This window comes from Aristolochia californica, unplaced genomic scaffold, assembly GCF_029961685.1.
Source record: "Aristolochia californica isolate CCGP_79_NKW_82.1479 unplaced genomic scaffold, dmAriCali1.0.hap1 SCAF_13, whole genome shotgun sequence".
Lineage (NCBI taxonomy): Eukaryota > Viridiplantae > Streptophyta > Magnoliopsida > Piperales > Aristolochiaceae > Aristolochia > Aristolochia californica.
Genome location: NW_027181804.1, coordinates 24638117 through 24664468, shown reverse-complemented (window position 1 = coordinate 24664468; position 26352 = coordinate 24638117). Strand labels below are relative to the sequence as shown.

The window sequence follows — 26352 nt, the reverse complement described above, 5'->3', positions numbered from 1 at the left end:
TCTCTTCTAAATTTAACCGCTCTAGAAAACCCCTTTGTAGAAAGTGAAAATACAAAACATAAATGTAAAATTAACATTTCTATAGAGGGATAGTCACTCCTAGCATGTCTACAAGCTTCCAACATTAGGCACAAATTAAAAATAATTTTGGAGCTTGAAAGAACTTTTGATGTCAAGAGAGTACAAAAAAATCAAACAAATCGAACAAGTAAAATTGGAAGATTACACTTGAAAATGATCTTTGAGTAAGTATTTTGCCAATATATATTTATTAACTATTAAGAGATAAATTGGGGTCCTTATGTATAAATTTCTTAGAAAAACTAGTCATTTTAGACCATTATCCAAAAGCTGCAGAGGAGGTTGATTGATCATGCCTTCATGCCTTCATTGGTCGATTATTCAACCTCTAATGGCTAGATTTTTAACCTAATGATCGATCATGCTAAGTGGGTTGATTGATCAATGTCATATGGTTGATCGATTAAGCTTTATGGCTTCAACTTACAACATTATGGTTGATTGGTCATGTCAACAATGGTAGATAGATCAAACTTTAAAACCTGATCTGTCAACAATGGTTGATAGATCAAGCTTTAGAGCCTGACCAATCAACATTCTGGTGATCGATCATGCCTATAGAACTTTCCACCTATCAAACATTTTCTTTTGAAGAATGAGGATGGCAACATTTGGGATAATCTGAACACAAACAGTAGTAATACACATCTAAGAGCATCCAGCAATGGGCACTAATGACACAAACAGATCGGAAATATCCTGAGCTGTACTACAGGACCTCCGACAAAAGAATGTAGTCAAGAAACTTCACTGGAAGACAGACAAGTAGCTGTTAATCCAAATATCAACTTAAGCAATTGTAAGTACCCAATAAACCCCTGCTCATGTCCTTCCATCAACGTCAAACCCAGCCCCTGTCCATCCAGGGCCTGGCGATCCTCTTCCCTTCAGCGAAATGTTTCCCTTCCCTCTTCCTAGATTCAAACTTCTCCTCTTCCTTCTTTCTTCATCATCATTTAGCATTGACTGGCTGTAACGATTTGCGGTAGACATGTTACCATCATTTCCAATATTCTGAGCACTGTCAAGCTTCTGACTAGACATTTCCACCAAGTTAGGTTGTTCCCCAGCATTTGGAGTGCTGGAGCTGCTTTTTGTTTGAGACGCAAACTTTCCACCCTAATGAAGAAACAGTAAGACAACACATTGACATTCAATGGCGCAAAAGATGATATAAACAGGTATTTTAGGATCCTTCTCCTGTGTGTTTTGGGTTATGAGGATATTGAATTCACTCATACAATTCCCATGAATGTATAAAAGTTAATACCTATGTGGATGTGTATTACATGAAAATCACAATAGAACATTGCCATACAACTGATGAGATGTCCACCTGATGGTCCATGATGGATCCTTAAGAATGTAGGTTCAGAATAATTGCCTTACCTATAAAGATGAACAGGACCCAACACTAAAACAGACACATGGATAAATGCATAAATTGAAGGATGAGACTTGGATGTGATTGTATGATCATCAAGATGAAGATTACCTGATGAACAGGAACATTAAAATCAGAGCCCCTTTTAGGATTTAGAGCTTCAAGTCGCCTCTTGAGCTCCTCCAGTCTTGAAAATTGAGTTGCTGCGCTTTCTTGAACCTACCAAAGAATAACAATGCAAGTGTAAACCAACTACTAGTGAACTCATGTTAGATGAGGGATATGAATACATACCAGACGGTTGAGATCATCACATATCTTTTGCTTGACTTCTTCTTCGTTCTGGACAACTTTCAAAGCTGTTTCCCACACCTGCAAGGCAGATCCTATCAAGACTGCATATAAGTCAACACTCAGAGGAGGAAAACACCTCTCAGCTTTTCAACAAGTGGACATGAGAATATTTACAGACTCTTATAAACAATCAAAGGCACAAAAATTCTATCAATGCCACTAGGGAGGCTTTCAGATAGAACTCCATCAAGCTGGACAAATCATACTGTTCATGGATAAGAAGTCTCACCATTCTATGGCTACATGTACTCCACATTTTAAGCTAGCTGCCTAAGTGATTGAAGTTGTTGAAGGAGAATACTCCTATATCAGTTCAAGCCTGGAAAGGTCATGTGCTCATTAGAAGGAAAAACACATCCGTCTATTATCTCCACATCTCACAAGGTAAGGTTGTCTAATTAGCCGAGATATGAGAGAACCATACCACAGCTACACATGTACTCTACATCTTAGGTTAGCTGACTAAGAGAGAGATGTTGATAGATAATTATCCTACATCAGATTTTTTTTATGCTTAGTAGTTGGAAAGACTTCCACACATATCGACCACTGAGGTGCACAATGGCTGCGAACAATAAGAATGTCTCTATCATGAGAATGTCATCTGCCATAAAGCACCATGTTGCTCTATAGAACTCTATATCGAAGCTGTCTGGGCCAGGAGCCTTGTCCAGAAGCATCATTGAGACATCTTCTAGCTCCTTGGGGTTAGAGGGTCTTGCCAACCAACCTCGTTGGGATTCCGTTAGTGTTCTCAGAGGAAGCTTATCAATGATGGGACAGTTGAGGCATTCTTCCTTGTAGAAACCTAAGAAAAAACTCGGAATTTCATTAGTGATCACCTGTGCATCAGAATTTAATTCTCCATTGACTTGGAGGGAGATAATTCAGTTAGACCAGTGGTAAGCTGAGGCAACAGATTGGGTATTTGCATTGCCTTCTTTCAACCATCTAAATCTAGCTTGTTGTTTCCATTGAATCCTATTATGATTGTCTAAATTTTGAAGAGTGACGGATGCAAAAAAAGCGAGTAGAGAACTCAGAAGGATAGAGAGGGCTACCTTCCTCAAGGAGGTCAAGTGTGTCAATTTGCTGTGACCATTGCTTCAATTTCGCTCTCAGGATCTTCAATTTCAATGATATGATGCCTCGGATCAGCCCCTTGACATTTCCTTCCCTCCACCAAGACTCCATCAGCTTGCAACACTCCTTGTCCTCTAACCAAGAATTTTCAAATCTAATGGGCGCTAACCTGTAGAAGCTTGTCCTCGTGTCAAGAAGAATCGGCCAGTGGTTTTATACTGTTTTACCAACAACAAGGGATAAGGCTTCTGAGTAGGTTGGAGCCAGTTGTTAGTGCTTAGGAATCAGCTGAATTTGGATAAGATGGGATTCTTTTGTGAGTTGCTCCAGGTGAAAGTTTTGCCTGAAGTTAGGATTTCCTCAAGGCCATAAGCTCCTATATAGTCATTGAACTTATGCATTATGGATGTTATGCGAGGCACTGGGGAAGACTTCCCATTACAGAACCTAATAGTGTTGAAGTCTCTTGCAATTAGCCAAGGGACATTCCAAAGATCCGTCATTTGGGCTGCTCATCCAAGAATTTGGTTTAGCGTCTGTAACTGCACGGACCATAAACTCCACTAAGACTCCACGTGGTCCCAGCATTCCTGTCTTTGAATTTGATTGAAACTGTGAAATCTCTAATTTTGCAATCAATGGATTCCATGAGAGCTGTATACCAGATTATTAAAATTCCCCCTGTTGTTCACAAGCGTCTCAAGCAAGCCAGCCGGGTTGGGGGATGCGACATAGGTCTCTCACTAATGAATTTGGCATAGAGCAAATTTTGGCCTCCTGTAAGACCGCTACTTGGATTTTCTTGGTTGCAAGCAGGTTTCTTAGCGAAGCTCTTTTCCTTGAATTTTCTACTTGCGTGCTTCAAGAGCCTCAACATGGTATAACAATGAAGTATCTCAATCATGTCCACCATTGAACCAGATTTCCCTTCAAATATTTTAAAATTATTCTGTATTCAGAACTCTTCCAGGACAGGAAAGGGAAGAGAAATGAGCTGTTGAATCATCACACAAGAAGACAGAAGAAAAAAGCAGCGAATTCCAAATTCTTCAAAAAGCCACACCAAATTTTATGTAAAACCAAGAGAAAAGGGAGAGATGCGTAGTATATTCCTTAATCTCATTATAAAACTCCAATACACAACTCCCAACAAGGGGATTACACCAGGCAAGCTAATTAACTGTGAGCAATATGCCTTTTATTGCATCATATAAAAGTCAATACTTACAGAGGAGCAGGAATATACTAGGCAAGGGCACCAACTGGTCAGCTACAATTATCACAATTTAGAAAAGAAGAATCTATGTAAGATCCCAAAGACTACCCATTCAAATCAACTTGTCCTCCCCATAATCTCTAATATACAAGCTATCAACTGCATTAACAAGATAGTTGGCCACAACCATCTTGTCCTCAGAAAGCAGCTGAATTCCAAGCCCAATGAAGATCTTCAGATCTAGAACTCAGAAAAAATATAGAAAGAATAAGCATCCAATATTTTAGCACATCTAACTTGGAGCTTTTGTCACAATGATTTTATCAGAAATATATGAATATATTCGCAATGAAAGACAACTAAAGTAACTTAAAACAAAACATTGCACCAAAAACAAACATATGTAAGAGCTTTTTTAGACAAACCTTTCGTGCTTGTACTTCTTTCACCTTTGCAGCATGTATCCTCTCTGTTGATGATTCTATTTTCTTTCTCAGGAGCTCAAGTGCTTTGCATGCACAAATAAGAGAAAAGATATTTCTAATAACTAGCTGAGTAGGCCCGTACATAACCTTGCATTAGTAACATAGAGAAGACAGACAGAGAGAGAGAGAGAGAGAGAGAGAGGATGACTAGAGTGGCAAGTGGTGAAAGCGAACCGACCTGCTTTTTTTGGGCCAGCTGTCAGTTTCAATTCCAGTGTGAGATTTGAAAGCTCACGTTCAACATCTCGGATTTTAGAATAATTTTCTTCAATGTATCTAGTAAATTTACATAATGCATATTGAGAATTGACAAAATTTAAGACTAAATGAAGATTCACCAAACAGATAATACAGTGGGAAATAGAAAAGACTACAGATATTCACAGACACTTTTCTCTGTAGAAAAAAAAAGAAGAAGAAAAACGAAGATAAGGCAAAAGAAAACCACTAATAGCAGTAGAGACACATGAAAATCCGCTTCGAAAGCTCAACTCCCTTCAGGCGAAACAGAGCAAAAGCCTTTAAAAGCCAGAAACCACGGTTTCCCTGAATGATCGCCGGAATCTATCATCCTGTTCGAAACTGCGGTATCTCTCGTCGAAGGTTCCAGGAATGTGAATGGGAGCAGACCGAAAACGGAGAAAGAGGAAGTAAAGAAGAAATCAAAGGGATGAGTACCTCTTCAAGTGAAGCTGCTCCTCCTCTATTACCTGAGAATTTTGAATACAACGGTAAAAATTAGACAGGTTTGCTAATGACGGAGGAAGTCGGTTTTTGCCAAAGCTACAAAAACCTTACCTTTTCGGTGTAAGCGATGACGGAGGCCTCTCTTGCAAGGCCGTCCGGTCCAATCTCCGGGATGAGAGAAGGACGAGTAGCCATTTCTGAGGGAGTCAACTCTTCGATCTCATTGGTAACTGATTAATAACCACGACTCAATGCACGAGATCCAGCGTCCCGCTGTTTGTTATCCAGTATCCAAACGTGATACTCTTTTGGTTTTTTCGTTATTGCTGCGCACCGAGATCCCGACGGTCTCTCGTCAGGCGACGGATACGCCGGCGAGCCGGATCCCGAACCGGTTCGGCAAACTGGATCCTGAGCCGGTTCTCGGAGTTTGACCACAAAATGTGTGAACTGGTCTAGGCCGTTCTTCCAAATACTTCGAATTCGAGCTCCAACTGATCCCCGTCTTGAACCTAAAATTAGAATTGAGATCGATCCCAGTAATTTTAACCAAGATCAAGCTCGAGTGTTCGACTTTCAACTTACATTTAAAATTTTATATAAATTATATGTCAAATAAATTATATATAAAATAATACATAAATTTACTGATGAAGGCTAGAAAACTGTGTGTTGAAGCTGCTGCTGCTGTTAAAGCAGTCTCTTTCTCTTTAACTCTCCCTTTCCAGCTCTCTTTGTTGTCGATCACTTGGCTGGTTTTAATAAGGTAGCGAGCACAGGTTCCATCCTGAAGGGTTTTGTGTCCCACTCTGCTCGCTACTTCTTTCTCTTTTGAGTAAAGCATTACATTTGAGCTGTGAAGTAGGCCTTTCGCCCTCTTCTCTCTGCTCTTCAATTCAAGTCTTTAACTATCACAGTACTATTGTGCTTGAAGAATCAAGTAATCTCCCCAACTTTACCCATTCTTTCAGCTCTTATCTTTTAAGCTGCCATTATTACATGCTCAAAGGAGAAAACAGAATTTCATCATGAGCGCTTCCACTCAAAACTCTCCAACTAAAAGATCTCACATGGCACATTTGCCTTAAAAGGAGAATAGAAAGTGAAGATTTTCGATAAGTATGATGGGATTTTCAATTTGGTCTAGTCGCAAAATATTTGGTAGGCTATCTGAAAAATCTTCAGCATAAGAAATTATGATATTCTAGCTTCAAGTTTGGAACAATATACAGGCTGAAGAAATTGGTTCCTCCTTACTGTCCCGGATTTTGAACGCCTTCGACAAATATAATCAACCACAATATGTATATTCAAGCCAAACCGAGCTTGAGCTACTAGCAAACTGGCTCAATTCAATACCACCCCTACTTCCCGTACCCCTACCTTCATTGTCCTCCAACGAGATGGGATTGGTGTCTTCCGCGAGCCTTTTTTTTTTTTTTTTGTCTTTCTCTTCCACACAATCTCTCTTCAATAACAAAAAAGAAAATTTTGACCATTATTTTTCCCATAAAACAGTTAGTGAAAAGGAGAATTTGATTATTATATTATTTTTACTAATTATTTTGAAGAATAATAAAAATTAAATTCTCATTTTTTTTTCTAGGGGTTCCAAACAGACTCTTAAAATCAGATATTTATCCAAATTACACTTTATATGTATATATATATTAAAGTTGGGTATAACCAGATTGGATAGACTTGAATTGAGCTCTCTCTTACATATTGGGAAAAAACTCGAGAATTTTGATGGTAACAAATAAAAGGAATCAATGGTCTATTTCAAGTGAGTTTGGAACAAATTTTCTTCCTAGTCATACTTGTGCCTCATCAAGTTAAGTAATTCGAATGAACTTGACTCATACGAATGGTAGAAGTTAAATAATGAAGCAAAAATGCAGGAAAGGCAAATCACGGGTTGAGGGTGAGAAATAATGACAAGTCTAGCAAAAACGTTTTACAAGGGCACATACAAAAATGAGAGCAGAGCAGAAGCCTTCTAAGACAGCGCAGGAAGAACACTGGCAATTACTGCTTCAGATAACAAACATCAACTTATCCATATACTTAAAGCTTACCCATCATTGAGGGATGATTTACAAAATATGAAGTCCCAGACATATATATAATCCTGGTATCAAGACTACCTCAGCAATACAAACCTCAGAAAATCATGAATGCCTTTGTAGGGCAACCAATATCTTGCAGAAGCTCAAACTTTTACTGCATGTACTGACATATTTATGAACAAAAACGAAAGGCCTTTACAGATAGTTGACAATAATTACAGCTAACATTTCTCCCTGTTCAACTGGAAATATAGGGTTCAAAGAGAGTCACACTTGGATTGGGATCACACTGCAGAATATAAGCAGCACGCTCAAATTCCTCCCGCAGAATTTTAATGCTATACTTGTCAACCACTCGACCCAAGTCATGTGATATCTCAAAGGGATCTTCTATGCAAATCAAATGCCTGTCATTCCCAATTCGCCTTGTCCAATCTTTTGCGCGCTTGCTGCAAACAGAATAACATTACCAAATGAATTCCAATTCTGCTTCATGAGAGCAAAAAGGAAAAACAACTTTCAGTACAGCCGTGTTGTGAAGATCCAACTAAAACATTGGCACCATGAACCCTAATGGAAGTTCAAAGGAATCATCCTCAAAAGCATGGTTCTGCCATGTTATTACATGGAGACCCTAAATCAATGCAGCGTCAATTTCTAATTGAAACTTCAATTATCCGAGACCCAGATGGGCAGGTTAATTATGCAAAATATTCTTTTTTTTGTTTTCTCTTTTCCTTATCTTGACAGCCCAGATATAGTTTTGAACCTACTGTGTAATCATGCAGACATTAACACAACCCCAAACACAAAATAAAATCATAAACATAACTACTGCTACACAGAAAGCTAATGATAGAAACACCTTAAAAATCGTTGATAGGCTTAAAATCAGCCTAAGGCTTGGCCTTTCTAATTGATCAACTGTGGGTTGCACTCGCTGCTGCAATCCAGCTATTCAAATTGAGTGGTTTCATCTTGGAAAGATGTGCTCCAAAAGGCTCAGCACTATGACTAACTTAGAAGTCTGAGTAGTGATGATTGAGTGTCTCATGTTAGATTCTAATTGTAAGCCCCAGTGCTAATGCTAGCTAGACCATCCATTTCTTAAATCCACGTAGTTCATCCTAGTTGGGAACTTGGAACCACTCTTTAGTTGTCTGGAGCTGACCAGGTACCACCATATGCTCTTCTTGATACATGAGTTTAGCTATTGTCAAGTGCAATTCTTCAGGACTAAAGTTCAGCAAATATTATCAATTTATCGTTTCACAATAACATGAAAAAAGAAAAGGAATCACTACTACATAATAAGGATCTTACAGCACATGATAATTAATCCAGATACCTCGCTCATTTAAGTTGAAATCGTCAGTGAGCTCACTTTAGAAAAATTGGGATATAAGCAATCAAAAAAACAAGATTGACCTTTATTTGATTCACAAACTATAAGTAAACTATCATCACCTAATCAAGTGTTTATCTGGATAAGGGATCCTGCCATATGAGAGTTTTATATAACATATGTTGAAAATACTTTTTAAGGATTTCCAAATTACTATTAAAAATAGAAGTTAAAAGACAATTTACACTCCCACCTCCCCACTCCTACCCCAAATAGATGACCACAGGCTGCAAGAATACAGCCAACATAGAGATGAAAGGAAAATAATTCAAAAGTAATCCACAAACAAGAGGTATTTGTGGCAGTAGTATGGAGGGTTTTTTTTATTTAAAATGATTGGAAGATGGGTATTTTTAAGGACATTTCTTCTTACAGAAGCAAATATTTATGAACTGAATCCAAATAGAAACGATCCTTCAGGAAAATCACCAATAAACGCTAAAGAATTTACTAGTAATTGCTCCACAAAGAAAACTAACTACTGTGTACTGGCATTTAATGATGTATAAATGACATTAAGGGATATCTAACCTTATAATGCTTCCTGTTCGAACAGATATAACAGCATTTGCATAATCATGTCGAAACGCCCAATAATCAAAGAACTCCCACAGCAACCTTGCAATACTTTCCTTGTTTTGTGCCCCAAATTCACATAACCTCCCCACTTCATCAAAGTAAGCACACACAATATCATCTACAGTCACCATATAAGTAGCTTCCATTTCCTGTTTCAGATACAAATAGTTCAGGTCTTGAGGTTTTACGAGCCCAATAAATAACTAAATTTAAAGTAAAAAAGGAGAAATGAAAAAGAACACATGATACAAAGGCAATAAACTTGAAGGCTACTGTTTTTTCTTTGTTTTTTATTTATTTAATAACACCGAAAGGTACTAGTCCAATAACCCTACTAGAGAAAAGTTGTCGTTCAATAACTTAGAAAGTGATTGATGGACATTGATTAAAGGGCCTGGTCAGAGTATAAGAGCAGACAAAAACCTCTCTCTTGTGCACTATTAAAAATTGTACTGAAGTTTTTTATGTTTATTTTGGTTTTCTAGGAAGCATCTTCTTCTTGAAATTTTATTTTCTTGGGTGAGCAGGGGCACTCTTGTATTTTTTTATAATAATTTAAGTTATAGAAAGAGAGGAGGGTCATCCAGAACACTAATCTCTCCCTCAATGTTTTTATGTAACAGCTTCCTAATCTTCCTCCAGTCTCTGTTTCTCTCCGTTCGCATCTACTTTCCACTCTTATGTCCTTGAAATTTCAGCTGACATTGAGAATTGAGAAAGAAAAGAATGGACAAAAAGAAAAGGAACACAGACGAAAAGGAAGAAAAAGAAAATGAAGAAAGAAGAAGACAAATTTCACTGTTTTCAGAGTTTTTTATTTTATCTTTTACAGTTCTCTTCTTAGTTTTCTTGCCTCTTAATTTCCTTACTACCATTTTAATCCCAAGCATTCTTGTCTTTGCTACAATTATTATCTCTTCCATCTCAGCTTTGGTATGACCCCAAGAGCTGTGGCAGATTTTCCACAAGATCAGCTTCTGAGTTGATTATCTTCTAACGTCAATCAGTAAAAGGTGGGATTGAGAATCAAACCCAAGAAAAGCTAGTAAGATGTCAACCAGTAGACTGATTCTTATTAATTCTCATTAATTCTCATTAATTCATACTGGTGGTTGGTTCTAATTGGTTTTTACTGCTGTTTTGGTGTTTGATGTGTGGAATCATAAACATCAGAGAACTTGCTTAATTCTCTTTAATTCCTAACATCAAACAACTAGTTTGATGTTAAAATTTGTATTTGATGTTAGTTTTATCAGAACAGGTGCTCAAATAATTGTTTTTTATATCACCTGCTTTTATCAATGACATTAGATAAACAGTTCTTGCTGGTGAATTTTATCTGATTGAGTTACTTGATTTTGCTGCCAAAGCAACCAATAACCATTGCCAGTGTTTCCATACTTGGAGGGGCAAACTTCTATCCTCAGCAGGTTGACTTACCCTTCTTAAGTAGTGCTTGGCGGGGGCTACCAAACTATCTTTTATCCTTCATGCAATATCTGACTTCGGTTTGCTGTAAGATTGATGTCATTCATCAGTGCTTTCTCTAGAGAGGCTCCGAAGACACTTTCATATATCATCTGGTTAGTTGGAAGGAGATTTGTTTGCCTCATAATAGGGGTGGTTTGGGCATCCGGCCTACGAAGGATATGAACAAAGCCCTCCTGCTTAAATGGATCTAGAACTTTAATGACAAGCACAACTGCTTATGGAGAGTGTTAAGTTGGGTCCAAGGCCCATCCCAAAATGATTAGCCAACTTAGGAAACCTCTTTCCCAACTAATAAACTCAAGATCCTTGTACTCATTAATCCATGCGGGACTATTCCTTAACACTCCCCCTCACGTGTAGACCCTCTTTTTGTGGCTCTACAAGTGGATAATTTAGGAGTAAGCAGTTTAAGTGCAGGCCCTTTTTTGTGGCTCTACAAGTGGATAGTTTAGGTATAGGCCATCTTTTGTGGCTCTACAAATAGATAGTTTAGGTGCATGCCCACATATGAGTACCTGCTCTGATACCATGTTAAGTTGGGTCCAAGGCCCATCCCAAAATGACTAGCCAACTTACGAAACCTCTTTCCCAACTAATAAACTCAAGATCATTGTACTCACTAATCCATGTGGGACTATTCCTTAACAGAGAGATATGGTTAGATTCTACCTTCAGTTTTTCGGGCATTGGTGGAGAGAGGGCGGGGCCACCCATCATTTATCCCCGATTTGGAAATCAATATACAAGTTGTTCCCCACCTTCAGGACTGCGACCTCTTTCTACACAGGAAATGGGAGGACTCCTCTTTTGGTCAGATGAGTTGTGCAGTCCCCGCTCCCTCTTAGAGGACTTCCCAAGGTTTTCCAAGGTCGCTAGGGACCTTATTTGCTCGATGGCAAACTCATGGAGCAATCAATCTTGGAGTCTTCCATTCCGCCGAGGATTGAATGATGAGGAAGCCCTAGAGTTTTGCTCTCTTCTATCTAGTCTCAGCAGTATCACTATCTGAAAGCATGCACCTAATAAGCTGATATGGAAGCCTAGCATTAATGGTATATTCTTTGTGGCCTCCCTCTCATCACATCAGAGATGATCATCCCAACTTGCCTGAGCATAAGGCAAATCTGGCCTGGAAGCTCTTTATGCCTAGCAAGATCAAAATTTTCATATGGACAACCATTAGAGAGCAAATCCTCACTTCTGACAACCTTCACAAGAGGTTTCACCGCACCTGCCCTCTCTGTGGTGTGTGTGAGGAGTTCGTCCAGCATGTTCTTCTCCACTGTGGGTTCTCGTGGCAAGTCTGGATGGTGATTTTTCAGAAGATTGGTATTCAAGAGGCTTCATCAGGACTTTTTCGGCACTTGCCAGATGGTGCTAGGGACTTGCCTACCTTGATTGGGCAAATTGCTCCTTTCGGCTTGCCTTGCTCATATTTTGTGGTGAATGTGGCTAGAGCACAACAATCGGAGATTCAACTCCAAGTCTATCACCCTGGATAGCACCGCGTCTTATGCAATGGGCTTGATCTCTAGCTGGTTGCACACTAGGAAGGAATTTGCCTCTCTGGCAGGTATATCCTATTAAGATGTGGAGCTTAATTAACGGCATACGCTGAGTTGGTCATGGATCGACCTATGCCAGTTAGGTCGTCGTAGGGGGTTGGGGCGGGAAGCCCCCCTCCCAGGGGGTGTGGGAACGAAGCTTTCGCCCAGTCTACAATATATTAACTGTTATTTCATTAAGGGCAATTTGGAAATTTTACTCTTGTATCGCAATTGCCCTAATTTTCTCTTTATAATTGAGGAGCGCCGCTATTAGGGTTTGATCATCTTAATTCGAGGAGCACCTCGAGTCGCAGCCCGAAAGGTTAGAGAGAAACACCTGTAAGTGTGCAATTTCTCTTGTAAAATATTTCATCTTCATAGTGGATTACTGCAACAGCGAAAGACAAGACGTAGTTTCACCTTGACGAGGTCCTGTATAAATCTTGTTGTGTTTTTCCGTGCTTGTTTTTCCTTCTTCCGCATTTATTATTATTGCTCTATTACTCGTTAGTTTGGAATTAGGGCGTCTAATTCCTAGCATATCCCTTCAAGGAAATTGAAGTCTATTGGCTCATATGGCGGGTTTCCATAAGATGCCAGTAATGGTTGTATGGGAACCTCCCCCTAGTGACTGCATCAAGCTCAACTTCGATGGCAGTGCTTTGGGTCGTTCAGAGCCGGCAAGTGTGGGAGGTGTCTTCAAAGACAGTTGTGATGAAATTATTCTCTCTTAGGCAGGACTGGTTGGCATTGCCGACTCCGACATTGCTAAAGTGAGTGCCCTCCACTATGGGCTACAAATTTTCAAGGACCATCTTTACAGAAAATTGCTTATCGAAGGGGATTCCAAAATCATCATCAGTTGGTGCTCCAGCTCAAGCTCCCCCCTGGGGCCAATGGCCTATCATTGATTGTATTGTTGACATAGTGTCCACAATTTATTATACTTGGAATCACATTCCTAGATTAGCCAACTCCTTGGCTGATAGATTGGCTAAAATTGGAACCTCCGAGCAATCTCTCATTGTTTGGGAAGGTTGTGGTTCAATCGTTGATTCAAAATAAAAAAATTTCCCTTGTGCTTCAAGATTTGATTGTATCACACTCTCAGTTTGAGTTCCCTAGATTTATCTCTTTTTTTGGGGTTTATGTGGTGATTCCTTCATAATTGACAGGTCATGAGTGGGATAAGATTGTTCCCTTGTGCTGAAGGAGACCGTCAAAATTTCGTCGCCATGCCACCAAACAGTTCAGAATTTGGACTAAAGGTCACCAACGAAATATTTAACAGCAACGGAGAAACGGGAATGGAGGAGAAGGATCTTCCTCTAGAGCGGCAAGAGGCAGTGCCTGGTGCCCCCCTCAATCTACCAACCCTCGTGCTGGCCGGCTTTCTTAGCAACCAGGGAATGCCATATCAGAGAAGGGGACATGTTGAATCTCCATAAACATTTGAGCAAGAGGGCAGAATTGGTGCCCGAGATGCTTCTAATACTGAGACCGCCGAGATGAATAGGTTGGCAAACATCAGCCCATTTCACCAAATGATATTTTCTTTCACCATTGAGGCTGCCCTAAAGAAACCTTCTCGTCAGAAATTTTAACCAATAAGCAACAACAACTAGGCAGTGGAGGAGGGAAAGGAAATAGCTTGGAATTCCATGGAGGCAGGATTTGATGAAAGTTAGTTTACCTGCCTTAGAGTGGCAGCCAGGTTGCTGATATGCTGGTACCAAAGATGATGGAAAGTATGCCGATCAAATCTTTCCTTAATTCTGCAAAAAACTTCACAATGGCATTAGTAATTGAGACTATCCAAACCCACATGATCCTCAATGTTGAGGGAGGTGATATGGTTAGCTCTCCTCTTGGCTGAGGTGATGGAGTGGAAGAATTTTGTGTTTCCGTCTCCATTGGTCAGCCAATGGAATCTGGCCCGTTACTTCCAGTGAATGGTTTCATTATAAGATATATCAATTCATGGTGAGATCATTGTGAAAGGAAAGTTCAGAGGTCGATACCTTTGCTCCTCAAGGAGGTCGAGTTCAGATATTCGGCTGAGGATGGAGTCCTTGAGGCTAGTAGTAGTAGTTTGGCGATTAGAGGACCAGGATCTGATTTTTGTTTTGAAAATCTTCAACTTGAGGGGGAAGGCCCACCCAGGATTCGGATTTGGAGGGATAGACTGTCACCAATTTGCCAGATTTGCGTCAAAGTTTTGATCACAAGGCCAATTGTTTTCGAACCGGAAGGGAGAGCGACTCCAAGAAGAAGGATGGTGTCAAGAAGGATCAACTAGTGATCAGAGCATGCTCGGTTAAGAACTCGACCAGTGGTATTTCTATGAATTTGGAGCCAGCTAGAGCTTGCAAGAAATCGATCAAGATTGAAGAGAATTGGGGGTTGTTGCCCATTCATCCATGTAAAGAGTCTGTCTCGAAGTGCTCAGCTGGGGGGTAGTTCGGATTCATGACACAGAGAGTAGGGCATAGAAATGGTGGCACTTTGAAAGGAATTAGGTGATAAGGGTGTGGAGCCGGTGATAGAATTAATTGTTGGGTGGTTGGTGGTTGGTGGTTGCCAGGTGTTGGAAGGGGGGCAATTTCTGGGGGGTGATTGGGTTGTGCATGAGTCCATGTAAGCAAAGGTTCCAAATCAGGGGGCAATTGAGGTTTTTCCATAAGAGGCTTAGGGTTGTTGATCCAAATGACAAAATTGGGAGTTGTTGTGACTTCCATAGTTGTCAGATAAAAGCTGACAAACGGTCAAGGCGAGTGCTCTATCATCAGATACCGGGGGGTGGGCATGGTTATGCATCTACGGCAACACTAGGGAGGCAGACCTAGAAGGGGGATCAGATGGTTTCTGAAAAGTCAGTTGGGCTTATGCAAAGGGGGTAGTTCAAATTTTGAATGAGGGCGGGAGATGGGTGGCCGAGCGGACTCGGTTGGAGATCAGGGTGGGGAACTGGGTTGAGTATCTCGCGAGTTGGGGATCGAGGGGGGTGGCTTCCATGTCACCAAAAGAAAGGTGAACTCAAAAGGAGGAAGATCCAAAGGTACGTTTGATCAGAAGGATAGTGTTTATCGGCTAGGTAGGGAGGATGAAGAACCTGGCTTGGTTGAGCTCCTTCAGTGTCTCTATATTGTTATCAACTTGCAAAAGAGTGCCAAAGATGTTGGTGATGCTTTCCATGGTGTGCATGCCCCAAAGTTCAATTGGAATTCCTTCTACAGTGACCCATTGACCAAGCAAGAAGCTCACAAGTGTAGGGCATCAATCTATTAGCATTTCTAATAGATAAATTAAATTGATGATTGCTCCTTGCACCAAGGTTCTGTATCAATAGTTTTGAAGTGAATTAACCAAAGATGCCTAATGATATGAGAGATGATAGGGACGTGGTTGAAAAGCAGTTGGAGATGATGTGTTCAAAGGAGCAATGTGGGTGGGTGATAGCCAAAGCAGCATTAGATAGTCGTTTCTTCCCATCGGAGAGGGCTTAGGCTAGGAGGGTGAGGGAAATGAAGTCTGGATCATGGTGAACCAATGGGGAGGGTGGGGAGGAGGAGGTTGATGAAAAGTTGGGGAAGGAGGATGAGGTAATGAAAAGTGGGGAGAATAGTCTGTATCTGGAGGGGCGGGGCATGGGGTGGATGAAATGGCTGTTCCGCAGGAAAAGTTAGGGTTATTTCAGGTACGAGCTGGAGGATGCAATTGCGGAAGGTATTCCAACAGAAATCAGAATTAGTGAGCTGCAATATAAAGAGGATTCCCATGATCAAGCCGTGTCAGCATTGGGTGACTCTACACTCCAAGTTTCCATGGTGATGTTGGGTGACGAGGTAGACGACGAACTCACCGGTCCAAAGCTCCCATGCGTTGTTGCGTCCACTATTACTAGAGATCACTTTATCAAATAGTTTGATGAAAGAGTCGCCTGCTAAAGTCAAGATTGTGATGAACGATCGGATAGCTCTGCCAGAGTGTTCTTGCATTTGTCGGACAGTGATGAGGATCTTCCCATATCAAAATGTGAACGTTGTGTTTCTTTCAGCCGATGCCAGATGGATTCTTCTTCATGAAGTTTTATTAATCATAGTTTGCCATTCAGAGTCGTCATTATCCTGAGATTCTGAGGTCTTCAGAATGTCGTTGTGTCCAACCAAAGGAGGTGGCGGGAGGTCGGAGACTGTGTGTTCACGGGCGAAGAATGGGTTCGCCCGGAGGGGGTCCAGGGAGTCTCTGTGCAACGCACTCTTTCATTCTCTCTTCTCTTCTTCTTTTCCTCTTCCCTCTCCCTTATTCTACTATTTTCTATCTTTTTCATGGTATCAGAGTAGTAGGGTCCCAATTAGAGCTTGTGAAGCATTGGTTTTTTACCCATTCCGAAGGCAACAACTTTCCAGAGAAGGGGATTCAGGATTTGCTACTGACTGAAAGCCAAGGTTTGATCTTTCATGTTTCTTTCTACCCCATAACCTTAGAGTCGATGGCCCATAGTGTCATCTGAAGATTTATGCCTCGTTAGTGGCCCACGAGGGTTGTGCCATGGGATTTGTCCCATCTGAAGAGTGCGTAAGGTCCTCACCCTGTTCTCGGTGCCTACATCATCCACAAAGAAGCTAATGTCATCCAATTTCTGCATTTTTTTTAATTTTTAGAGTTGGAATTAATCTTATTGAAGGTGATATGCATATTGCTGATTGAATTTCAAGTTTCTATCCAAACTCTAAATTGTTGAGGTGGGCCACATTGCCTACGCAAGCATCTAGTTGTGTTGACTATAATCTTTGATTGAGTTGGTTATTGCTATTATCTATGACAGATTCTGGTGAGATAATTACTCCCAAGAGAAAATTTGGAAGTTCAAAAGGGAAAGATATTTTTGTTAAGGAATAGTCCCACATGGATTAGTGAGCACAAAGATAATGAGTTTATTAGTTGGAAAAGAGGTTTCCTAAGCCAAAACCATTTTGGGATGGGCCTTAGACCCAACTTCACATGGTATCAAAGTAAGTACTCATATGTAGGCCTACACTTAAATTATTCACTGGCAAAGCCACAAAAAGAGGGCCTACACTTAAATTATTCACTTGCAAAGCCACAAAAAGAGGGCCTACACCTAAATTATCCCCTTGTAGAGCCACAAAAACGAGTCTACACCTAAAATTTTCTACTTGTAGAGCCACAAAAAAGGGTCTACACCTAAATTATCCACTTGTAAAACTACAAAAGAAGGCCAATACGTGAGGGGGAGTGTTAAGGAATAGTCTCATATGGATTAGTTTATTAGTTGGGAAAGAGGTTTCCCCAGTTGGCTAGTCATTTTGGGATCGGCATTGGACCCAACTTCACAACTCTAATTACTACAGAGAAGTTAAATGGTGAGAATTACCTAAGTTGGTCTAAGTCAATACGAATCTAGCATAAGGCTAAACAAAAGTCAATCTACAAAGAAAGTCCACTTAAGTGAGGTGTTACAAAAAGGCAAACAGAAATTCACAACATTCAGAATATCCTTGAACACAAAAAATGCCTGCTTTCAATCTACAAATAAAAAGAACTCTCTAGGATAATCTACTAAAATATGTACTCACTTCTCTAAAATATTGCTCTTAAAAATAAAAACAGACCTGTAAGCAAGGAAGAATAGCAGGTTTGCGTTGCTGTAAGAAGTGGATGCACATTAAAACATATCTGCAAGGCAAAAACACTCGTTAGCATCAAGGGCCATTATCTTATTATAAATTAAGCAATGGAAATGAAAATAGAGATGGGAAATATGAACCTTTTACAGCACTTACGCATAACTAGATAGAGTTCCATGATAAGTTTCATTCACTCCACGAGATTTGGCCCAGTGCTTCACAATAAAAGCCAACTGTCGCAACCTTGCATCTATTTGTGCATAGTTTCGAAGGAGTTTCGTGTTAACAACAGCTAAAATGTTATTAATGCATATATCACAGGAGACTCCAGTAACTGGGTCCATCAGCTTAACAATGGGTACCCTTGCACGTGTCAAAGCCTGTTCCAAATTAAAGCAAACTTACAAGAGATTCATGATCCGTTATAAGAAAGAAAGAAAGAAATACAAAATAAAATAGAGTGAGAGAGAGACAAAGAGAGAGAGGAGAGAAACCAAGAAAAAAATAAGGACCAACAGACCTGCACATTCTGAAATTTATTCGACTCCAAAATTTCTGCCAACTTCAACAAGATGTCAGCTTTGTTGACATCTTGTTCATCTATGGCAAGGCAAACATCAATATCACTTTTAGAAACCCCAAACGAGTTGGCACATGATCCATAAAGGAATAGTTGAGCTTCTGGCCATTCATTATTGACCAGTCTCTCCAATGACTTCAAAAGATGTTCTTGCTTGGCCTTTTCTTCCTCAGGTGGTATTAGTGATTCATAAATTGAGAGAAAAGAAGTGGCAAATTGCTCTATGTCACGGCGACATTCCACATCTCTTTTACGATTCCTCATTCTTTGGCTTGGTATTTGAGGAATTCTAGAGACACCAGACCTCATGTCCTGACCTCAAAAAACTTTGAATTATTAATAAAATAATAGATACAAACATAGGTTATCATGTTGAAGATATAGTAACAGCCATAAGTCAAAATCCCTCGTATAAGTTGTTAAAGGCAAAGATGACATGCAAAAACAAGATAAAAAATTTGTACCTAATTCATCCCAGACCTCCATGTACAGTTTATATGCTCAAACACCTAGATAATTAGGAACTTGGTTTCCAGAAAGAAGGATAATAAGCAAAACGCAAGTTCTTCATTTACAACTAGTCTAATGGAAAATAGCCGAGATGAGAAGTTTACCTTACCACGTGAACTGCTATTAGTTCTCTCTCTAATCTCGCTCACGGGTTCATCAGCAATTGCAACAGCATCCATAAATTGTTCAGACAAGCCATTTGCTTCCTCGTCAAGTTTATCACCACCCTGGCCATGCAAATCAACCAAAGAGTCTTGAATATCAGTTGCTGACGCCGAATGCAGATTACTCCCCGAGGGTGGACCTGGTCGATCAAGCTGAACAGTCAGCGGCAGATTAAACTCATTATTCTGTCTAGGCATATGCTCCCTTCGCTCAATCCGATCTCCTTCCCCCTTCGCAGTACCAACCCACTGCCCCAATTCCTTCTGCTTGCGAGATTGGCCGGGTTGTCTTCTGTGCTCCATGTCGCTGGTCCGCCTGAAGGGAACAGTCTGCTGCTTCCCGCTGACATCATCGCTTGCTCTTTGGCGATAAACGTGATTGACTGGACGGATACCATGTGCATTCATTGTCGATTTCGGCTGGTGACCAACCCGGCTCAAACCAGGGGGGATGCAGTCAGGCCCCGACACTGTAGGTCGCACCACCGAGCTTTTGGTGCTCCCTCTTGCCGCCAGTGGAGACTCAAAAGCCATCCTGTCTCCGGCCCCAGAAGAGTTCGATGGCCCGCCATTGGTAGAAGACACCAACTTGTGACTCAGTAGCTCGCCGTGTATGGATCCAAAGGTCGGGGAGATATCCGACACGAATCCATTTCTCGACTGCAGAGAATGGCCCGGATTCGTGGAGCCAAATTTGGAGGCAAAGCCTGACCGCTGGTTGCTGTCTTCGGTGAAGAACTGGGGCTTCGAATGAAGATGCGCTCCATGCAAATCGAAGCCAGCAGAGATCGGCCAAGAGTTATTAGGAGGAAGCAGATTCGAGGGCACAGAGGGTTGGGGATAGTGGACATAGAAAGGGCGCATCTCCGGTGTGGGCCATGGCGGAAAGGGGATAGAGGGTCCCATGGCAGCGACGGCGGGATCATGATGATTTGGGTTGAGATGATCCGAAGACGGAGTGGAACGCAGAGAAGAAGGTGGCTGAGGAGCTTCTGCAGCCAACTGAGGGGGTTTCTGGAGTAATTTGAGGAGAAATTCACCGCCCGAAGGTCCGAAGTCCGACGGCGTTGGTAGTCCGCCTCCGCCGGACATGATTCCCGTCGATAACGAAAAGATATAAAAGGGGAGAGCGAGGAAAAGAAAAGAAAGAAGCCTGAGGGGAGGCGGCGAACGAGCGTGACGACTGACGAGGACGGGACCAGAGATTTTTGAGTGGCGGCGCAAACCAAAGCACGGTGAGATGTTGTAATCAGCTTTAAGGCAGGCAGGAATCCCAAATCCTAATAGTAAACTTCTCCCTGCCTAGCCCCGACCTAATGACTCTCTCACTTGGAAGCAACCCCGCTTGCTTGTTCTAACTTAATAGGTATTTATAGAGAAAGATGGCTCTTTGAGAGAAATATTGGTCTTGGGAGAGGATATAGATGTAAAGTGCCCTGAGACTGGGTACCGGGTATATAGACGCCGAGCAGGTTGCCGGCCCTCCTGCAGTGTAACCCTATGCCGACTGTTCAATCAGAGGAACTTTCCAATCCGGTAAGCAAATCAAAAAGGCCTGGAGACACAGCTGGCCTTTTCTTCTTGCCCAAGAAATCCCAGCACCCTATTGGAACGACAACTTCATGGGTCGGACGTACGGAAACGACCAATACATATTAGCGAATGATCAATAGTTGCTGAATGAGAGCGCCCCTGCACTGGCTGCACCCTCCATATAATAGCTCTAAGATTATCACTGAATTGTGTTTAAAATATAACCACCCTTAATGTTCATTTTTTAATTGGGCTAAGTTGAAACCTCGTTAAAGAAAGGGATCTCTACCAGTATCAACCCACCATGATCACATGAGCGGGTGAGGTGGCATAAGAAGTCTCACAAAGCTATAATTATTATGGAAGCAGGTCTCACATAAGAGTTTCAATTTAAAGGTGTTTTAGTCATATTAGTCTTGTATTTATATTAGGTTATTTAATTATGTTAGGATTTATCTTTAAATATTAGAGTTTGGGTGTAATTGGGACAAATGTAGTTTAATTGTAATTGGACTCTACTACCTTCCTCTATTATAAATAGAGATTCATGTACTCTGATTACAAAAAGTCAATGAAGTATTTCTCTTTTTCATAAATTCAACAAGGCATCAGAGCAAGTTCTATGAGTTGACTCGGTCAACCCACAGAGATAATGTGATCATTTTTCTTATTTATTATCTTTAGCAGTTTAGGTACGTATTTATCTTTTTTCAGTTTCTATACCCGTTATTTTCTTTGTGGTATCACCTCTATACTGAGCTTTTCATATTTCATATTACATATTGGCGGAAAGATATTCGAGTCTACTTTCCAAGAAAAAATTAATGTTTTCAATCAGAGTTATCTATAAAGAGAAATCGATATTTGAAGCAACAAAGGTCAGATTACAAAAATAGGTTCGAGCAGCAGTAGAAAGCTTCAACTTCTGAGTTATTTGATGCTATCAAGAATGAGACTTTATATGGAAAATTATATATTAAAATAAATATTTGTAAGTCTATTTTTTTACCTATTCAACCAATTCTCGATCTGATTTTTTTATATTGATATATTGATCTTGGAAGAGTCAATGGTTATGCTAGCAAAGGGGGAAAGAATACTTAGTTCGGCCAGATTACAGAGACCGAAATCTATCAGATTATATATCTCAAAAGAAGTATATTTTATGAAGAGAAGTTATACTTAGATGAAATGTATTTAAATCTATTTTCAAAAGGAGAAAGTTTCATATCAATCTGACCTATATTTAAAGATATATTCGCATTGGAAGAATCAAAGGTCATGCTGGTATCCTGTTGCATTGAAAAATCTCAATTTAAGCCGATTGTTTTACGTCACTTTTATTGATCAACTATATCAAAAAAATATCTTACTTACACCTTTTTTGGTTACATTTCTCCTCCTTCTTATTACTACATCTATGTTATTTAGTTCGTTAGGATCACTATCATTACCTTCCAGCTTGAGGGGGAGAAGTAAAGATGAAGTTTTTGCATCTAAGAAGAAATTTTTGCAACAAAAAAAATTGAAGATCAAGAATCCTGACTCACAATAATAATTGTGGTAATTATTGGTGATACCTGACTTGGCTCAACTTTGTTTTCTTTATCTCCGACTGGATTATTATTTTGAAGCATTGACAGCATATTCCATGGTCAACATATTATTTGGTGCAGATACTCGCATCGGATTATTTCATGGGTCCTTTTATAAGGTTTTTTATTATTTTGGTTCGTGTTATATGGGCCCATGCCCACTTCAGCTGCAGCTATTGTGTCTCTTTAGATGAGACATTATTATTGAAAAGTGGTGGCCTCAACATCCTATCTTCCTCTTTACCCATTACCTATTGGTTATTTGACAACCTTACTCCTACCATCCTTTATTTGACTCTCATATACTTCTTTGGGCTAACCTTTTGTGTGTTGCTTCAGTTGGGAGTTTAAGTCCATCATGTATATGGGTGTTTTAAGTCCATTGAGACTTTTGATATATATATATATATATACTCGTGGGTATTTTATCGTCATCTTGAGAATGACAGCCATTACCCACTTATCACCCATTTCTACCTGTGAGAGTCGGTGCCCGAGTTGGGACACCGTGATGGAAGAGTTTATTTCTACATCTATGTTACCCGTTACCCCCCTCCCCCCCTTAATTAGCATTTATTACTCCTACCACTTGAGAATCGTTGTCTTGTGGAGGAACACAGAGAAGGAGGAGTTTTACTACACTTCTGAGCAATGCGTATAGACCCACTACCATAGAATGATAGGAGTGTGCCCTACATCCAGCATGGGTTATGACTGGAGTATGGAGTGATGTCATACGGCTTGGAGTGATTTTACTCTCACTTATCTTATGCTAGTTGGGCCTCATGGAAGAGACCACCAGCGTGAGGGAGAGTGTTGGAAGATACGGAGGACAACCATTTTATACGAGAAAATCTTATACATCATTTGCAGCAAGTTGGGAGTTCATGATATTCTCTCACCCCCAGCTTGAGGGGGAGTGTTGGAAGATGGGCCCAAGCCCACATGACCAAGAAAGGCCCTTGTATCCAAGTGTGTTGGAATATGGGCGCAAGACCATAAGATATGGAGCCACCATGATCACACGAGCTGGTGGGAGCCACCATGATCACGTGAGGTGGCACGAGGAGTCTTACACAATAAGAAGTCTTACAGAGTCAGAATTATTATGGAAATCGGTCTCCTAGAAAAGTTTCAGTTTAAAAGTGTTTTAATCATGTTAGTCTTCTATTTATATTAGGTTATTTAATTATGCTAGGACTTATCTTTAAATATTAGAGTTTGGGTGTAATTGGGACAAAAGTAGTTTAAATGTAATTGGACTCTACTACCTTTCTCTATTATAAATAGAGGTTCATGTACTATGATTACAAAAAGTCAATGAAGTATTTATCTTTTTCATAAATTCAACAATATTAATTGGAATTTCAGTTTGATTGGATCTTCATCATATCCTCTTCTTGTTTGTATTTTGCTAAACATCTGTTGACTTAAGGTGGCTGAAGGAAATATAAGTAATAAGAGTGACATACTCAAAATTACTACTATTCCATTAAGAAGATTATCCAATTATCTTAGTTGGCCTCAATTAGTTAGAAGATTTTATATTACTCAAGACCTTCTCGGCCACTTAACCAAGTTTTCACCATCGATTGATGAAGAAAGTCCATTCTATTTAAAGTGGGTTAAAGATGACAATTTGGTAATTAGTTGGCTTATTAATAGTATGGAAGAACATGTAGCCAACAATTTTGTCCACTTAGAATCAACCAAACTTATTTGGGAGACTGTACTAAGTTATATTGTAGTACGGCGATTTTACAAAAGTTATTTGATGTATTGCAAAACATGCTCAATACTAAGCAAGGAAACAATCTTCATGAATATTTGGCTCAGTTTTGAGGTTTTCTTCAAGAGTGGAAGATCACTGAACCATACTCCACCAATATTTTGGTTCAAGAAAGGCAAAGGGAAGCTATAGCAGCATCAATTTGTTTGACAAATATCAAGTCATTCCTTGAAGTTGCTATGACTCAACTCTTAGTTCCTCCTCACTTCCTTCCTTTGATGATATAAGTGCCACATTGCAGCAAATTCCGGATTTGTCTCCTAACTCAAATAATGATGTTTTATCTGCTATGTATTTAGGTATAGAGGTACTTCATCCTCCAACTGAGGTTGCGGCATAAATTTTAGAGGAAGCCGAACAAGAGGTGGTGGAATCAATTCTAGTTCCTCTCGCACAAAGCCTCAAGTAAGCACTTATTATGGTTATTAAAACCACCTTGCAGAAACTTGTTGGAAGCTTCTTGGCAAAATGTAATGGGCCATGGCGACTCCAGCTTCTATTACTAATGATAAATGGGAAGAAAAGGTTGAACCACAAACCGGAAAATGACTCTAACTCATGAAGATTATTAAACATTTCAGAAAATGAAGTCATTAATGGGGACTTCCCTTACATCCTCACCTACGGTTGCTACCTCTATTGTTTTAGGTATACTTTCTTCCACACCTCCTCCTCGTCATCTTGGATAATAGACCCAGGGATCTTCGAACATCTCTTAGGTAACAAACATATGTTAAATTTTTCATGTCTGTGTATTCCCGATAAGTTTGTTACTATAGTTAATGGTTCACAAACCAAAGTACTTAGCAAGGGATTATCTTCTATTACACCTTCTATCCCACTTCGAGATGTCCTATTTGTTCCTCAATTCCCTTGTAACTTACTCTCAATAAGTCAACTCACAAAACTCTAAATTGTTTTGTCACCTTCTCACCATCTTCTTGTGTATTTTAGGATCTAACAACAAAATAGGTGATTGGTGGAGGCCATGAACAAAGGGGTTTATATTACTTGAACCTACCTCCATTAGCTCCACGTTGATTTTCAAGACTCCATGGATCTAACTCATGGAGAAAAAGAGAGAGACACCATTGGGAGAAAAACAACATGAAGAAGAGGTTATGGACCTATGTCCTAACCCTTCTCCTAAAGCTCAATTTATAGATTAATGGAGCTATAATATTACAATTATATCCCTAGAACTTAACCTAGTTAGAAGTCAATGTAATCTCTTATGAGATGACTCTTTATTTACTATCCTGCTATCACTATGTTGGCCAATGGGCCTTGAACCCATCTTCGTCATCTCTTGGAGGTGTGGGCCTTCCTTGGTCATGTGGGCTTGGACCCATCTTCCAACACTCCATTTTTACCCTTAGAGAGTTTGTACCTGGTGTCATACTTATCCTTAGGACACCAAGATGGAGAAGCTTATTACTACATATATGTTATTTGGTTCAAGCTGGGATCACTGCCATTACCTCCCAGGTTGAGGGTGAGTGTTGGAAAATATGATGTTACTAATGTAATTAGTTTATATTTTTTTGTCTCTTCTTCACTTTTACTAAGGTGAAGGGCATAATTGTAATATTTATATTTATTCATTTATAAATAGAGCTTAAGGGGGAGGATTTGGATATAAGTCCATAACCTCTTCTTTATCTTATTTTCTCTCAATGAGGCCTCTCTCTTTTTCTCCATGAGTTAAATCCATGGAGTCCTAAAAATCAACATAGTATCAAATCATTGATTTTTAGAACTCGTAGCTATGTTTTTCAGGATTCCAAAAACCTAGTTTTTTTCTTTGTCTTATTGATGGTTTTTTTCATAGGTATTGGAACTTCATTTTTTATATTATTGCTTGTTTTCTCCTGCTACTTTGATACCATGTGAAGTTGGGTCCAAGGCCCATCCCAAAATGACTAGCCAATTTAGGAAACCTCTTTCCCAACTAATAAACTCAAGATCTTTGTACTCACTGATCCATGTGGGACTATTCCTTAACAATATGGGAGAAATTTCAAGTGGGTATAATGTCCCACAAACATGTTTCATCACAAGAACAAGTAGCAGAAATTTTAACAAAACCACTTACGTCTAAGATCCTATCTTTTATATGTGGCAAACTGGATATTTATGATGTTTTCTC

General features: G+C 39.9%; 2 protein-coding genes across 2 annotated transcripts; both read right to left on the bottom strand.

The window, feature by feature from the left end:
* Window positions 1-703: 703 nt before the first annotated feature.
* LOC137948721 (uncharacterized) lies at window positions 704-5568 on the bottom strand. Its single transcript, XM_068794871.1, has 7 exons — window positions 5402-5568; window positions 5282-5313; window positions 4782-4879; window positions 4544-4626; window positions 1760-1837; window positions 1577-1684; window positions 704-1200 (listed from the first exon to the last, which is right to left on the bottom strand). The coding sequence occupies exons 1-7, from the start codon at window positions 5483-5485 to the stop codon at window positions 904-906; spliced, it is 780 nt and encodes a 259-aa protein (XP_068650972.1). The 5' UTR covers window positions 5486-5568; the 3' UTR covers window positions 704-903.
* Window positions 5569-7331: 1763 nt separating this feature from the next.
* On the bottom strand, window positions 7332-20736 carry LOC137947953 (UTP:RNA uridylyltransferase 1). The gene is made up of 6 exons (XM_068793825.1): window positions 19227-20736; window positions 18553-18924; window positions 18189-18412; window positions 18018-18081; window positions 9296-9492; window positions 7332-7808 (listed from the first exon to the last, which is right to left on the bottom strand). The coding sequence occupies exons 1-6, from the start codon at window positions 20376-20378 to the stop codon at window positions 7598-7600; spliced, it is 2220 nt and encodes a 739-aa protein (XP_068649926.1). The 5' UTR covers window positions 20379-20736; the 3' UTR covers window positions 7332-7597.
* Window positions 20737-26352: the final 5616 nt, after the last annotated feature.